This window comes from Vanellus vanellus (genome assembly GCF_965231255.1).
Source record: "Vanellus vanellus genome assembly, chromosome: Z".
Taxonomy (NCBI): Eukaryota; Metazoa; Chordata; class Aves; order Charadriiformes; family Charadriidae; genus Vanellus; species Vanellus vanellus.
Window position 1 is genome coordinate 35,206,166 of NC_138908.1, and position 16,965 is coordinate 35,223,130.

The 16,965-nt window shown below is 40.7% G+C and overlaps 1 protein-coding gene across 1 annotated transcript in view; it reads left to right on the forward strand.

Moving 5' to 3' along the window:
* Positions 1-3,579: 3,579 nt before the first annotated feature.
* PIGG (phosphatidylinositol glycan anchor biosynthesis class G (EMM blood group)) overlaps positions 3,580-16,965 on the forward strand; it is a gene marked incomplete at its 5' end in the record, with an annotated part of 89,956 nt that continues 76,570 nt past the window's right edge. The window contains 6 exons of the mRNA XM_082497552.1: positions 3,580-3,739; positions 8,300-8,505; positions 9,667-9,876; positions 11,364-11,552; positions 13,118-13,256; positions 15,368-15,580. Of these exons, the coding sequence (XP_082353678.1) occupies positions 3,580-3,739; positions 8,300-8,505; positions 9,667-9,876; positions 11,364-11,552; positions 13,118-13,256; positions 15,368-15,580 (1,117 nt within the window). The remainder of the gene's footprint in view (positions 3,740-8,299; positions 8,506-9,666; positions 9,877-11,363; positions 11,553-13,117; positions 13,257-15,367; positions 15,581-16,965) is intronic.

Here is a 16,965-nt window from a genome sequence, read left to right on the forward strand (position 1 = left end):
ACCTGACATACATTCAAATTGCTAGGTACTGAAGAATGGAGAAATGATACGAGAGAAAAAATTACTATGTGTTCTTCTGGATATCTAACTACATAGTAGTGCTTTCAGAGTGTCACATCACCTTGGAAAGTCTTTTTTTTTATTATTACTCATTACAGCTTCACTTAACTGATCTCTACACACCCCTTGTATGTAAAAATGGTGGCTTTTACTTACACTGGTCAGTTGTGCCACTGTCCCCATTCCTGTTCCTCTTGTGTGTTCCCCAATACAGCATTGAATGTATTAGGGACAAGTTTAAGGAGTAGCACTCCGATTACAGAAAAGCGATGCTTGTTTAAACCACCAGCACGTACAAGAAATCTTTAGGTTTCACATAAACACACACACTCACATGTGAAATCTTGTTAAATTAGGACCAGAGAAGGAGAATACTTGAGGCAGTTCAAAGAGCAAGGTGGTAAGCTGAAGATCCCCAGAAGTTATTAACTTAACAGCAGGTAAAGAGACCTGAGAGCAAGACTACAAGGGAATTGGTCAAAATAAAGTTAAGTAAGAGAAGGGGAAAGAAGAAAAAGAAACTGAGGAAACTACCTGCATACTGGCTGTATTTGAAACTAGAGGAGAGGGGAAGGGCCTTTTTTTCCAGTCAAAATATGAAACATAAGAAGTGAAAGAATCAAGAGAAAAGGAGCTGGGGAATCAGACAGGCTGGTACTAACGTGCAGCGTTTCGTTAAGTGCTGGCAGAGGACAGAGACTGTTGAAAGGCAGTGTCCTCTTCCCTCGTAGGACACACCAACTTTTTGTCTTATCTGCTTTTTAATTGTTGCTTTAGTAAAGAAAAGCCTTACGGGATGCCAGAGAGATTAAAAACATCACCTGGCTGCTTTAAGCGTTGGTTGCAAAGAGCTCTGATAAAATATGTTCCTACTGGTTTAGTGGAACCAGTGGCAGGCCTGGTGAAGACAAAGCTTAGTTGGCTTTGCCTGGTTTCTCAGCAGGTTTGGGACAATGCCTCTAGTGAGGGCTGGGCACGGAGCTTTACATTCCTTCTTCTTCCTCAAGACACAGAGAGGTGAGTTTGCTTGAGTGGCTCTTCAAAACAGTGGCAGTAGCAACGTGCTGCTCCTGCAGCGAGAGATGCAGATTGATCTCACAGGTGGGTAAGTTGCACTGTAGTCTGCAGCAAGTCTACTTGCTGGCTCTGAAACAATGACAGCCTTCTGAGTGGCATGAATTGCACTTTACTGCACAATCTTTCCTGACACTCTGACACGAACGTTTAACCTTCTAAAGGCTAAACCTTCTAAAGTCAGTGTCCCTTGGCGTAAATTGGTGCACACAATACTGGTCATGTGCTTACAAACTGGGGAGCACCAACATTTTCTCCACAGACTCATGAAATGACCAACTCTCACAAGGCATAAATCCATTATGCACATCAGAAGAGGTTACACCTAAAAACTTGTAAAATAGCCACAGAAATGCACAGCGCTGATTGTGAGTATGTTATGCTGTAATATACTCATAGACTCATCAACAACTACTCAGTCAGATCTAAAGTCTTGTGCAGGAAGACTAGATCTTTTCCTAGATATTTGATGACCGCAGTTAAGTGCAATAGTAATGAACCTGAAAGCATGTTGCTGCAAGAACTTGCCAAGTGGTGATGCGAGTGCAATGATGATGCTATTCAGTCAATACCTAGAGATAAGTCCTGGGGAGTGTGAACCACATACCAGCTAGTGTATTTATGTCTGTGGAGAAATTCTTTTGCTTGAACACAGAAATTCTGACCTTATGTAGAAATTTGAAGGTATCAACCACAGAGAAAGAGGTAATGTTTGGGGGATTTCCACCTTATTCCTGAAAGTTCTGTAATATTTGCCCAGGAAATAAAAAGATGACAGACATTCCTTAATTGCTGTTTTGATTTATAAACACTGCCTACATTACAGTGTTTTATATTTGTTACTGAATTTTCTTATTTTCTGCTTAGAGAGCCTTACTCACTAGTTCAAGGTTTAAAGAAAAGCAGAAAATGTCCATAAAAAGTAACAAATACAGCTTCTCTGGACATACAAATAACACAACTTTGAGGCACGTTACCTAAAGACATTTTAGAGCTTGAAGCACACATACAATGGCCTGCAGTAAAAGCCAGAAGTTTCCTTTTGCCCCCTTCTACTGATTCAAAGCCTTGCATGTACTCTCTGAATTTCACCGTGCTGTCCATAGTCAGCTACATTTAATTACAAAATACTAACTTTCATGGGCCTTGAAAGCCATGCTTCTGGAATGAAACAACCAAACCTTATCTACAAAAATGAAATTTCTTTTTAACATAATGGTTTTGCATCTTCTTAGAAAATTGAAATGTTAGAAGCAGCCTGAGGAGAAGCATAAGGTGGTAAGAGGGACCAGAAAAAGCAATTACTGTGTGGCCTATGTGTAGCACAGTGCTCAGCCCTGTATTACCCAACCTGCCACATAAGCAGCATGAGCCCATAGAACACAACCTCCTTGATTTCTTTTCTTCCTCTTTCTAGCAAAGAGGTGGGACCTAGAGAAACTGCTTGGGTAGAGATGAAAAGCAGTTTTGCTTGGGTGAACGAAATTTTGAGTTTTGAGACTATCTTCCTGTATCCACGAGCATAGCAAGACCAGTATCAACGCTGCTTCACTTTGCAAAATCTTTATTTTAAAAATTAAAGCCTTTTAAAAAACTTACATTTCCTCTTCCATCTGCCATAACCCACCTGCTAGTCTGTTTCTCTTCCAATGGAAAGGAAAGGTTAAAAGGTTCCTACTATTCAGTATGATTAAGAACGGGGGTGGGGACGATTCTGCTTGCCAAACACCTTTAACAGTCACTGACTTCAGTTTCCTTCCTCACCTGCCATGCACTTTTTGTTGCAACTTTACATAAAATTTGTCACCACAGTTCAGGCTTCAAAACTGTTTTAGAGGAAGCAGCTCACAGCGCTCCAGCGTTTCTGGAGCAAACATCAGCTCTCAGCACAGGCTGCACAAGCAAGTGGCCGCAGCACAGGTTATTGTTGGGAAGCTGCAGGCCTGACACCTCGGCACTTTCCTCTTCCTTCAGCATCGCGGTTCCGAAGCGGGACGGTCTCACCCCGCTGCCGCAAGGCTGCGGACGGCCGCACGGCAGGGCAGCTCGCCAGGGCCTCGCGTCCTGGGCCTCTTCGAGCGCCGGACTCCACCACACTGCCAGCCGCTGGTCCGAGACAGCCTGCTGATGACACTCATCCCTTAACGCTACAGCCTGCCGCCACCCGCTCTCAGCGGCTCCCCCCGTGCCCGTGGGACTCCGGACTCTGCTTCCAACTCCATTCCCGCGCTTGCTCCCCAGCGAATGCGGGGATCTACTTCCGGTTCGATGTCATACGTCTCGCGGAGGGGTTGGCTGGCCATTAGCCAATAGTAGAGCTCGGCGCGCGGGTACGGTTGGCCGCTGGTTGGTCGGCGGTGGGGACCGGGGAGTGGGAAAGGGTGGAGTCCGCGGTACCGCCCTGGAGAGCCGGTGGAGCAGGGCCCAGCGCCTGGCGGAGGGAAGATGCGGCTGCGCTCGGGCGTCTTTGCCTCCTCCTGCCTCATGGTGGAGGCTCTAGGGGTCGCACTGTTTCTCCGAGGCTTCTTCCCGGTGCCCGTCAGGTCCCTGCCCCGCAGAGAGGCCCGCGGGGACCCTCCCGCTGAACCGGCCCCACCCGGCCCAGGTAAGCCGAGCAGCCCGCCCTTCCCCGCGCCGCCGAGACAACCCCTCCCTCGTGGTCTTGCACGGGCGGCTCCTGGTCATCAGGGGAACCGTCCACTCCTCCCCGCCCGCAGCCCCCGTTGCCGCGGCACTCCCCGGCCTGTCTGGCCCCGGCTGGGCCCCGCTCTCCGCCCGGAGCCCGCCAGATGGGGCGGCGGAGCCCCGGTGGGGCTGGGTGTCTTGCGGCTCAGCATTGCGTTTGCCGCCGCCGGTTTGTGCTGGGTCTCTTGGGTTGTGAGGTGGCAGAGGCAGGAGCAGCCGGTGCGAGCCCGGTGCCGTGAGGCCCCTGGGTGCTGCAGGATAGTTGTCTATAGCGCAATCGTGTTTCCAGACCTGTTCAGAAATAGTTTAGAACTTAACTAGTTTTGCATGTAGTTATCGATCACTGCCAGCAGTATTTGCTCACGGTTGCAAGAAGCCATAAGCATCAGCTATCACATTTTCGGAGGGTGTATGTTTCTGTCATTTTATTCCCCTTTCCCTGTCTCTAATGCAGTCGTACCCATACTCTTTAGTGGTAAGTTGTTTGTGTTAAATAACGCCATATCAGTTATAACGCTTCACGTGCTTGCTCTGTTACCTTACTGGTTGTATTGTGCTTGGGAGTCATTATTTCTGTGATGCTCACTGTGGTGTGTGAATGTCCTCATGCCACTTTAGCGAGACTTTAACACTTTGTTAGTGAGGAAAGCAACAGTAGTAATATGGATTTCCTTCCCATTCTGGTCATACTGGAAAATGCTCAATATTAGTGTCCATTACTGGTTCTATGAAATCATGATCTCTACAGGTCCTGTAGTTTTGTAGTTTTCAAGCATGTTTTTAATGAGGAGTTGTTAGAGGATGTGCTGATACATAAGTGTCTTATATATCCAGTCACAAGTTGTATTAAAATAATGTGAACAAGAGGAGTGTGTATTTGAAGGAGTGTTCTTCACCAGTGTTTGGAGCTTGTGGGGTGTAAATTCAGGTTCAGTGGACAGCTGAATTGAGTAGTATTTTGCTCATACAAAGCTCTTGCTCAAGGCATCTACTTATGGTTAACTTGGTGTAGCAGGACTGTAACTGCCAAACTGGGTTTTTAGCTGCTTGGTACTGTTAATCCTTTGAAAGTATATGACATTATGCATGGTGGGACAGGCTTATTTAAATTGTGAGAAACAGTGGAAGGAAGAGAAGGTTGTGTAGTTTAGAGCGTAGTGTGCTGATATTGGTTAAGCGGGAACACTGAAAGAATCTAATCTGGTAACAGACCTGAGTGGACACTGCCAAATCACAAGGTGTGTTTTAGCTGGAGATTACCAAGACTGTCTGCTGTGGGTGAAATGTTGCATTCACATGTGATTATTAGCAGGAGACTAACATGGAGGGAGATTGTTTGCATGGGAGGGAAGTATCAGACAATTGGGTTTTGAAAAGGCTGGTTTGAGTTGAAAAGTATAAATGCGTACCACAGGGCTCTACAAACAGTTTAAATTTAGGCATGTCGCTAGTAATCCTAGGTATAGGTTGGCAAAAATGGAGCACCAGTGGAAGAAAACTTCCTTTCTGTAGTTCTTGGGTTACAGTTTGCTTGCAGAGTGATCTCTTGGTCTGGATGACAAGTTCTAAAGGCAGGAGATTGTTTACTAAACCATGATACAGAAGGCTTTCAGCCTACTTTAGATCTGTTCAGAAAAGAGTATTTCTTCAGTGCTTCTGTATTTCCTGAATGTTTCACTTTTTGAGCCCTGACTGCCGTTGAATCCATGCTGTCTTACCTGTGGGATGACTGATAAAATTGTGTAGTTGCTTGTATAATATTGAATACTTGCAGCACAGCATTGTGGTAAGTTTTTGGTAGAATGTATGGTTTTGTTCACTGCTTACAGAAGTCCAGCTTCATTTAAAGTAACTGTTTTTTAAATAACCATAGCAGGGATAAATAAGCATGCTGTCTGCCAAGGATTGCACAGTGTGTTGCTTCAGCTATCTTATAATAAGTATTTTCAAATGGCTTTTAATCGACTCGTAATTCCTTCTCAATACTTTGACTGGTGAATAACATTGCAGGAGGGAGTTTTGAGTGGGGTGCATGTGTTTGTGATCTGAACATTTTTGGCATTCAGCAAGTGGATAGGAGTAAATTATGAGAAAGATTTAGCTAACAGTACAGTACATCCAGTTGTGTCTTCTTGTTTTTCATTTAGAGCCAAAGTATGTCTGCTAAGTTGATAATTCAAATCCTGGATAAACAACATTACCATTCTAATCAGGGTTACTGGCAGTTAGAATTTTGTTGTTGTTGAGATTTCCTTCTTCCCCCTGCTGTGCCCTCCTCCCCAATTTCATTATCTGGTAAAATCACTAGCAGTAACAAGTCTCTGAATGTCAATTTCTTGATTGTTATTTATGTGCCCAAAAATACAGTTTCTGAGGTTGTTTTTTGACATTCCCTTGTTAGACACAACATTATCTGTGGCCTTTCCAAATCATCAACCACTTATTTAGAAACACTATTTTTTTACTCTAAAGGAGTGTAAAAACCCTAACTTTATGTAATGCATGTAATGAGAAGTTGATTTACTGCAATGTTGTCTGAGTAGAGATCTGTGGGTAGGATCCATTCTGCTTCCATTTTGTCCTTCTGTGGTTTTTTTTCTGGTAGAGATGATGGGCCAAAAAGTCCTGCTGTAAAAGCTAAATGTCACTGTGTTGTCCAAGCTCAATGCAAATGAAGAGCTGCTGGCCAGCATTAAGTCCATACAAGAGAAAGAGGTGGGCTTGAAGGCATGACACTGCCCCCTACCTGATGCGCAGCAGCATTTTGCTGTGCCTGGCTGTATAGAATGTTCAGGGTATTCTGGAATTGGATTTTGGCCCTGCAGCTACCATTGCTGAACTATCCTGGCGTACAGTTTTCTACCTTGAAGGGTGGAATTGTGCACAAATCTTTTCCCTTCAAGTTTCAGTGAAACTACTTATTTCTTTGTAATTTTCCTGTTCCCTTATGGTGGGATTTCATTGAGAGGCATTGCTTGAGATTGGGTATTTGCACAGGTGCATGCTGCATCTTTTTTTCCTAACAAAAGTTGTCTGTCGGATATATGTAGTTCAGCTTTACTAAATTAACCGGAGAGAAGGTGGCACCTATCCCTTCTTATTTGTTTGAACGTTCTCGATTTCATAGCTTTTCCTTAGTTCTCCCAGTTTCACATCATGCATTCCATTCACATTATGTTTTTTTATCCACACTCGATGGATAAAGAACTGGCTGGATGGTGGCACTCAAAAAGTTGCGGTCAAGAGCTCGATGTCCAAGTGGAGACCAGTGACGAGTGGCGTTCCTCAGGGGTTGGTACTGGGACCTGTACTGTTCAACATCTTTGTCGGCAACATGCACAGTAGGGTTGAGTGCACCCTCAGCAAGTTTGCTGATAATACCAAGCTGTTTGGCAAGGTAGACGTGCTGGAGGAGAGGGATACCATCCAGAGGGACCTGGACAGGCTGGAGAGGTGGGCGCATGCCAACCTCATGCAGTTCAACAAGGCCAAGTGCAAGGTCTTACATCTGGTATGGGGCAATCCCAAGCATGAATACAGGCTTGGTGGGGAATGGCTGGAGAGTAGCCCTGAGGAGAAGGACCTGGGTGTGCTGATTGATGAGCTAGCGGTGTGTGATCGCAGCCCAGAAAGCCAACTGTGCCCTGGGCTGCATCAGAAGTGTGGCCAGCAGGTCAAAGGAGGTGATTCTGTCCCTCAACTCTGCGCTCATGAGACCCCACCTGGAGTACTGTGTCCAGCTCTGGAGTCCCCAACATAAGAAGGACGTGGACCTGTTGCAGCGTGTCCAGAGGAGGGCCACGAGGATGATCAGAGGGCTGGAGCACCTCTCCTATGAGGAAAGGCTGAAAGACTTGGGGCTGTTCAGCCTGGAGAAGAGAAGGCTCTGGGGAGACCTTATTGCAGCCTTCCAGTACCTAAAGGGGGCCTACAGGAGAGCCGGGGAAGGACTTTTTACTAGGGCATGTAGTGACAGGATGAGGGGGAATGGCTTTAAACTGGAAGAGGGCAGGTTTAGATTAAACATTAGGAAGACATTTTTCACTTTGAGGGTGGTAAGGCACTGGAACAGGTTGCCCAGAGAAGTTGTTGAGGCCCCATCCCTGGAGGTGTTCAAGGCCAGGCTGGATGTGGCCTTGGGCAACCTAGACAGGGACACCTCCCACTAGACTATGGCAGGGGGTTTGGAACTTGATGGTCTTCAAGGTCCCTTACAACCTAAACCATTCTATGATTATATGTTTTCCTTCCTTGATGCTGTATTGGATTTTGTTGTTGTTGTGTCATTCCTGTGCTGGATGGCCTGAAAACTCTGATTATTTCTCATGTTTGCTATTGTTTGCATCTTTTTGCTTCTGAATGTAAAGTTAATAAAGAAGTTGGAAGCACTTATTGCTGTGGTGAAGTTGTCCTTTAACTTCTGTCTATCCATTGTTAAAATTTGTTGATGACTTTTGTATACCTGCTTTTTGTTGTTTAGGAATGGTTTCTAACTGGACCAAAATTCCACCACCGCTTTTCAAAAAAGTTGTCATTGTGCTGATAGATGCTTTGAGAGATGACTTTGTGTTTGGATCCAAAGGTAAACAGTTCATGCCGTATACTAGACAAGTTGTTGAAAAAGGGACATCCTATAGTTTCATTGCTGAAGCGAAGCCACCCACTGTGACTATGCCTCGAATTAAGGTAGGTGTTTTTTTTTCCACTAAGGGTTGTTTCATTTGAGAAAGTTTTGAAGGTTGGGTTGTTTTCACATGCTCAGAGTTGGCATAAAGGGCAGGTTTGCTCTGTTACTGCAATCCGTGGCTGAAACTCGCTTTGCTTTAGTGGTGCATGTGATAAGAGTCCTGATTTGCCATGGCCCAGAGGTGTTTCCTGCAGGAAAGGTCAGGTCAGGGACTGAAGGAAAGTAGAGAGGCTGAGTATGAGGAAGAGGTGGCAGCTTCTACTTAAGTCACTTTGCCTTGCTTTGTTCCTTTATTTGGTAGTTCTGTGGTGAGACGGTCTGTGAGAATCAGTTGAGGGCAGTTAAGCCCCCATTGCAGGCTTAAATGATTTACATAATCTTTTCATTTGTAATCATGGGAAGGCCTCAAATTTTCCAGTTGTCTTCTATCCAAGAATATTTTTGTTGGTATTTCTCTGTGTTCTTGTAATTTCTGATAGGAAATCCAGTTTAGTGTGAATTTGTTTTGTCATAGGGATGTTTTTGCAGAGCTTAAAGACAAAATTGTGCCAAGTTCCAGGTAACTGAAAGATGAATTGTGCCTGTGTCATCAAAATACTTGATCATGCAGGCTTCTCAGTTATGGATCTGAGTGACACTTCTTGCATTGAAGGAGCTGAGGGAGTGAGCTTTGGTAGGTCAGCAAGAAGGCCAGTGAGAGAGTGAGGGGGGGGTTACAGTTTGGTAACTCTTGATAGATGGACCTCACTGCATTTTCCAGAAGATTGTTAATTACCGTTTTAAATGTGCTACCATTGTTATTGTTGTGTTAAGTCAGTTTACTTAGGCCTTCTAAACCATCTTTTTGTTGATTTCAAGAGCAGGAAATTAAGCAAATTTCAACTGGCATACAAACTCATTTTGCTGTCCACTAATTAAGAAAATAGTATTTTACCTTTCTGTAAAGCAGTTATTATCTCTGACATCAGCTAGCACTGTTTTGTGGCAGGTGATGAGATGTGGCATGGCAGCTCATGTTTTCTTTTAATTCATTGCGCTTCTTTATTGGAAGGATAATTTCTCTGCCCTCTGCTTCATTGCTTCCTCTTACACTAATACCGTCTTCTGAGTAATGGAAACTTTTTGGTTTCTGTTAATATGTCTCTTCTTGTTTTATGTAGGCTTTGATGACAGGTAGCATACCTGGTTTCATTGATGTTGTTGTGAACCTCAATTCTCCAGCTCTGTTGGATGATAATCTGATATGGCAGGCAAAAACAGCTGGGAAAAGAATAATCTTTTTCGGTGATGATACATGGGTTAAATTGTTTCCAAAGCATTTTGTGGAATATGATGGAACAACATCCTTTTTTGTGTCAGACTTTACAGAGGTGAGAGGCTTTGTATAATCCCAACTTAAATAATGTGGATACTACAAACACATAATGGCAGCTTCTAAGGATGAAGGAGTAAAACTGTCCTCGTTCTGAAATACAAACGTGGCAATTAAATAGAAATTGGATTTATATCTGTTTTCAGTATTGGCAATGTGGATCTGAGCATTTCCGTCCTTTACGGATATGCTCTGGGAATCGTTTGGATGGTATAGTAACAAACAGTGTGTTACTGTGTAACTTTCCTAAATAAACTTGTGGTAAGAAGTTAGACTACTTTCTTTAAAAATTCCACTATCTTTTTCCAGTTTGCTATCGCATTTATATTGGTATGTACCATCTTTAAAAGGCCCGTTAATGTGTAATCTTGGTCTCTTAGAGGCATACTTTCTATAGTCTTTTATCACTTTTGTAGTTGTGATATTAGTAGTGTTTCAGTATGTTATCAAAGAAGGACCATAGAAAGTAAATAAATTCTGAAAATTCTTACTCTGGGCATGCTAAAAGAGTAAATGATTTGGCAATTTTAGTTCATATTTTGAACCTTTATGATTTGTAAAACGTCAGGCCATTGACCTGCTGCTACTGACATAGTATTTCATTATCATCTTTAAGGAAGTTAGATAGGTCTAGTGTGTATTGGAAGACACTTTTAATTGGTTGCTCTAATAAGACTTGCAGAAGCTTCAACATGGAGTGGAAAAATGAAAACATGCTGCTGAGTCTACGATTATATGGCTCTTGAGCTCTTTATGCAATTTTTATGCTTTCTGAATACAGTCCATTAAACACAAAGCTTTTTATAGTTTTTTTAGAAAGGTATATCCAGAGTCAACAAAGCAGCGTGGCATGTGAAATTTTGTAAGGGTTTTTAATATCCAAGGAGAAATGTATGCAACTAAATATAGGTTGTCAACCTAACCAGGAGAACATGTGAATTAGGCCCCAAATAGCACTTTTCAAGTCATTTTTCTTTCTTGCTGTGTCACAGCAAGAACAATCTTTCTGTGTTTGCACAGTAGCAAAAATGGAATTGAAATAGCGGGAGTGGGGTTTTTTCTGCTGTGCTTCCAAGCACCAAAGAGAGGATTTTCCCTGTACCTACTTCTTGTGAAATGATAAATCAGGATTGTAAAGGATGTAAGTGACTGAAAATTTCTTGAAACAGTTTTTTAAAGTATCTGTGGAAGCCTGGCAGCCAATTTTTCTCTGTATGTAATCTGATGCCTCATAACCAGGAAAGAGTTAAATAGGGTGAAGAATCTGTTTTTTAAGAAAAGATTTTTTTGACTGCCTGGCATTGAACTAATCAATCTGTGGTGTGTGTGGTGTTTTTTTTTTTTTTTTTTTGTTAACATTATGAGTGACTGTAATTCTCATCAGCTTCTACAGAATTTTCATGAGTAGTGCAGTCTAATTTTTCTATGCTTTTTACAAGAGGGAAATTATTTTTATCTTTTAATTGTTTTACTTGTATTTCTAAGGTTGATGATAATGTTACCAGGCATTTGGATAGAGTGTTGAAGAGAGACGATTGGGATCTCCTAATACTACATTACCTGGGGTTGGACCATATTGGACATGTGACTGGGCCAAACAGCCCATTAGTGGGACCAAAACTTCGTGAAATGGATAATATAGTGGAGAAGATTCACATTGCTCTTCTCTCAAAGGTAATACGGCTCTTTCTTGGATCCATGTCTGTTAGTTGTGGACTAACTGGACTAACTTTAAAATGCTTGCTTGTTTGAGGGTGGTAGCTTGTTTATTCCTAGACCAAAGCAGGTATTCTTCCGTTCTTTTCCTTCCCTGTCCATTCCCCAGTTAACAGCGTAGTGTAGCATTTTTAAGGATTTACTGGCTGACCTTAGTAACATCTGTTGACAGTCTTTTCTGAACAGCTGTGAGAAATAATTCCTCACTGGTGTGTGGGAAGAGGAGAGAAATGCATGCCAAAATTCTCTCATCCCTCATGAATTAAAGTGGTGGTTGGTGTGCTTCCTAGTAATGAAATACAGCAGAAAGAATAATGGACTTGTATAGCTAATGGCTCTTAATTTCTGCAATTGTGAAGGCATACCTAATTCTTAGATGTTGAAAAGATTCAGATGGAAATGGTGGTTGTAAACAGCATTTTTCTTATGCTAAATGTAGCATATAAATTACCAAATCTCAATCTGTTTGTAGATTTGGAAATGTAGGATGTCACTTATCTAAATAGTCTGGATGTTGAAATAGCAAACCCTAATTCCAAGTGGCCTGAAGCTTTTCTCTTGTTTGTTTTTGGCAACTACAATTCAGAATAGCTACTCATAAAATTTTAATAGTATTTTTAGACAAAGGGATATTACTGTATGAAAAGACAGGTTAAATTCTGCTGGTGGAAGTTATAATCTCATGAATGTTGCAGTAGTTTGCCGCAGTTTGTTAGTATGTTTTGCTTTTGCCAACTATATGCAAGCCTTTATCTAAGTTTGAGAATACAGGAATAATAAAAGCAATTTACTTTTGGATACAATGGGTACTGGTAATAAATAGACATGACACAAAACTGCTTTGTGAGGGAATGACAACATTTATGTTCTGCCACCTTTGTTAGCTCAAAATTGTTAGACAGGCCTCACGTGCTTCTGTTTCTCTTTCATCAAAAAAATAAACATAATTTGATATCAGTCATGTCAGATTTCTACCCCAAAAGCACTTGAGAGACTAGAGACTACTAGAAATAGGATTATTTTTATACTAAATTTTTATTATGTTAATATTGCAAATATTAATAATTTACCATTTGTATTAACTCAATGAAGCTGAAGAAATGGAGGGGGGGAATACTTCTCTGTTAATGCTACTGCTCCTGGGCTCCTGATTTTCTTCCCACAGTATGATGACCTCTATTTAATTCTTCAGTAAGTTTCTTGTGACTCTGTAAATGAGGGTGGGGGTTTTTTTAAAGCTTTTTTCTTTTTTTTTTTTTTAACATACTGATAAGTGTTAGATATGTATGTTTGCTGTAACTGTTAAAAAATGAATATTACTGCATAACTGTTAAAAATGAATATTACTGCATAACGCTTAGTTGCAGACATCTCTTGTAATCTGTCCCAGGTGTTGTGAGCGAATTTAAAAAATAGAATTTATTTTGAGAAATATTAATGTATGAAGATGATAAAGGTAGTGGAGCATTATATATACACATCTTGTTTGTACAGTAACTTAAATTTATTTCTGTGACTTGCAGGAAGAAGCTTCTCTGCCCAATTTGCTAGTTGTTTGTGGGGATCATGGGATGTCTGAAACGGGTAGTCATGGTGGTTCTACAGAAGGAGAAGTGCACACACCACTGCTGTTTATCAGCTCCGCTTTTGAAAAGAGAATTGGTAAGAATCAAAGAAGCTTGACCTTTTTTAGAACACATTGCCATCTCTAATTTGTGTTAGCTCTAGAATTCTTCCCGAAAAGTACTTTGGTTTGTTCTACAGATATCTGGCAGGGCTGAGAGATGACAGCAGTGAAAACATGGCTATTGATTGCTAAGCATTAAGGAAAGGATATGGAGCATGAGTATATTTACTGTTAATTTTAAATCATTGATGTGAGTTTATCTGTTTCTGAAACTCATTTTCTACTTGTATAATGTAGCTTAAGGTAAGAGACAAGAAGGGAATAGTGTGGTAGAGAATCTCTAGTCTAATTTGAAGAGGCTTGCTTAAATAAACTCCTTGACTGAGTGAATTAGTGAAATGTAGTTGCACCAGGAGTTAATATTTTCTTCAATAATAATACTTCCTTCTGCATTTCATTCTGCCTCTTGCTTGTTTCCATCTGATTTCCTTGCTTTTAAAGCCTGTTTGCAGAACCTTGCCTTATTTATCTTGCTGGAGGTTTCTGCAGCACAGTGGAAGTACATTTATCTGGCTGTCACTTATAAAGCTGTTATCCTGCTGCAGTAGAAAGCATTACTTGAGGAGTCATTGTACTCTTTTTAGATATAAAACCAAAACAAAGTCAAGAGCTGACCAGAGCTCTCAGGAAAGTTTTTGCTTTATAAATTTCACAGGTATGTGTTGACAACTGGGCCACATGAGTAGATTCTGTAAATGGAATCTCGTGTTCATTGGGATTAGTTTCTGTTAGGTGTAAACTGAACGTGCAGTGTTTACAGTGCAGGCAAATGTATCTTTTCACCTGTCTTTTGAGATGGATTTCTAATGATGCCTATGTAAATATCCAGCACCTTGGTTCTCATTGCTACTGTAATCAGAATTCTAGTGACTGCTCCTTATGATCCTACTGTAAACAAAATGTACTGTGGTTAATTTGGTAGACCTCAAAATAGTAACCCTGTGGGCTTTTGCATTTAGTATGCTGTCAGAGTATTACTTGTGTAGCCTTCTACAGAGGTATGTCACCCATGATTGGCTAAATGCATTTGGTAGTTTTGCTTTTTTTTTACCAGTTAAGAATTTGCCTTTAAAGATGAAACCTGGAAACTGCTGACATACAGGCACTTATGCAAAGAGGTTTTAGGGATTATAGATGGTGTTTTGTACAAGTATGGGATCAATCAGAGCTAGATAAGAAATGAGAGAAGTTCTAATGCTCTTAAAGGGAACCTTGAGAATAATAAAGACTGTATGTAGAATTCTTTTGGTACTGTAATTAAGTCAAAACACTCAATGCCTGGAGTTACAAAGAGAGCACAGTAAAAGCATAATAGAAAAACACTGTATGTAACTAGTAAAGCACACAAAGAAACAGTTGGCAAGACAATCTTAAACAAAAGGTTACTTATGTTAGTGAAATCATTCATGTGTGTAGATGTCTTTGGGACTGAAGACTAATCCTGATAACTGCAGTAAGGTAATAGGATCCTGAACAGAACCCTTTAAAAATCACTGAATTTGCTGCATGGAGCTGTGGATTTGGGCCTCAGGATTCTTTACCTTACCTCTTAATTCCATTTGTCTAGCCCCCTCATATTAATTTAATCTTGAGCTGTTGTCATTATATTGAGGAGCTTCTAGAATGCTGCCAGCATTATTTTAGATTCTCATTCTACATTCATGCATTAAATTAGTCTACTGTAGTCTTTCTAGTCTCTCTAATGTAAAAGTTATCAAACCCTCTTAGAATGTTGGCTGCAACTTGATATTAAGGTGATCTCCTGGACCATATATTTTCTTAAATGTACTTGTATAACATTCATGTTGTGTTTACAGTAGCTGCTAGCAGTGAAGAGTGATATTTGCTGAGAATTGAATAAATTTTGGTCTAACAACAGGAGAGGATAGAAGCTGAAAAAGATCACTTAGCTTTCTGTAGATCACTTGAAATGACTGATCTAAAACCAATGAAAAAAATTTGAAACTAGTGAGATGCCAGCTGTCTCTGGAGAAATACAATAGGCCCCGTTTTTAAATTCTTTTTTTCCTCTCTCTCTTTTTTTTTTTTTTTTTTTTCCTTTTTCCTTTTTTTTTGTTGATTCTAGGTCCTCTAACCAAACCTGAACTTGTGCAACAAACTGATCTAGCTAGCACACTGGCAGTAGGTCTTGGTCTACCAATTTCAAGAAACAGTGTTGGGAACCTTATATTGCCAGTTGTGGGAGGCAAGACAATGAGAGAACAACTACGTTTTGTGCACTTGAATGGGATCCAGCTTAGCAGACTGCTGCAAGAGAATACAGTTGCATATGAAAAAGGTAAATCAGCTAAAAAAAAAAAAAAGTAACATATACAAAAGCCGATTGTTTATACATGGTTTGGGCTTTTAGGTTCAAGGGTATAGCATGGCACTGCATATTAACCATTCAGTTGAGAGCTGTGTTCAGAGAAATGACATGGAGTTCAGTCTCTACTGTAATCTACTCTGGCATGCTGCCTCTAAATAAAGTTGTTTTTTTTTTTTTTTAATGACCAGTGCTACTCCTAGTAGGCAAAAGAGCAGAGATAATGGTGAAAGAGTAATATTTAGGTAAAACTGCCAGTGCAGTTAAATATCAGTGGTTTCATGTCTGCTATATGAGGTATTCTGAGCTATTTGGAGGAATAGCACAATGGCATGAATTTTCTAGTTTAAATAAAAAGATGCTTCAAGTAAAGCTAGGAAATAATTTAGGGTAAGTTACCTTTTTATTTCATTCTTATGCATAAATTTATTTGGAATAAGAACCTAGAGAACTGCAAAGTTTATTAAAAATACATGTATGTGTGTATGTATTTGGAGGAAAGAATAAAAAACAAGTGGAAAAAATAAAACCTAGTAAAACGTAGTATTTCATTAGGAAGCAAAGGGCAATATAAGTAAGCAAGTTAATATAATAATTTTGTGAAAAAATTTGAGTCAGAGGATGAAGGAGAATATTCTACCATGGACATCAGAAGATTTTGTTGTCTTAAAGTGACTGTGAGCCTGAAGTCCCTGTCACTTGATTTATTATGTATTGAATCATTAAAATAACTGGATAAGAATGCAGTGCTGTGTTGTAGCTATGAATAATTAAAGTGGATAACAACACAAAGTTTTGCAAGGTGATCATTGTAGGTCAAGAATTAATTGTCTTTCAACATCATGTCTTCTAATCATAATTAAACCCTGTCCAGGAGTCTAACAAAACAAAAGCTGTTTATGGTAGCAACATGTCAATAGCAGGACCCATGCTCCATCTATTATGATATATTTTTCTGCACAGATTTCCTTGCTTAACCCATTTGTGTCAAGTGAGGAAACTTGCCCTGTTCGTGGAGTTTGGAATACAGCTGCGTTACTGAAAAGTCCAACACAAAGCTCCATGTGACAGTATTTCTGCAAGTACTGGTGAAACAGCCTGAAGATTCTATCAGCTTCTGGTTTACATCTTCACTTTCATTTTATTTTTGTCTGTGAACAGCTCAATTTCAACTTGTAGCTTTCATCTGAGAAATGAAATCAAAAGTGCTGAGGATGGAAATGTGAGAAATTTTGATGCTACTTGCTTGTGACTGCAAACTGCTATTGGAGATGCTGCCCTAAGGGAAAGGGACTGTGGGGCAAAGCATTCATGTTGAGCTTCTCTTTTTTCCATAATGGAGAGTCTCAGTAACATGG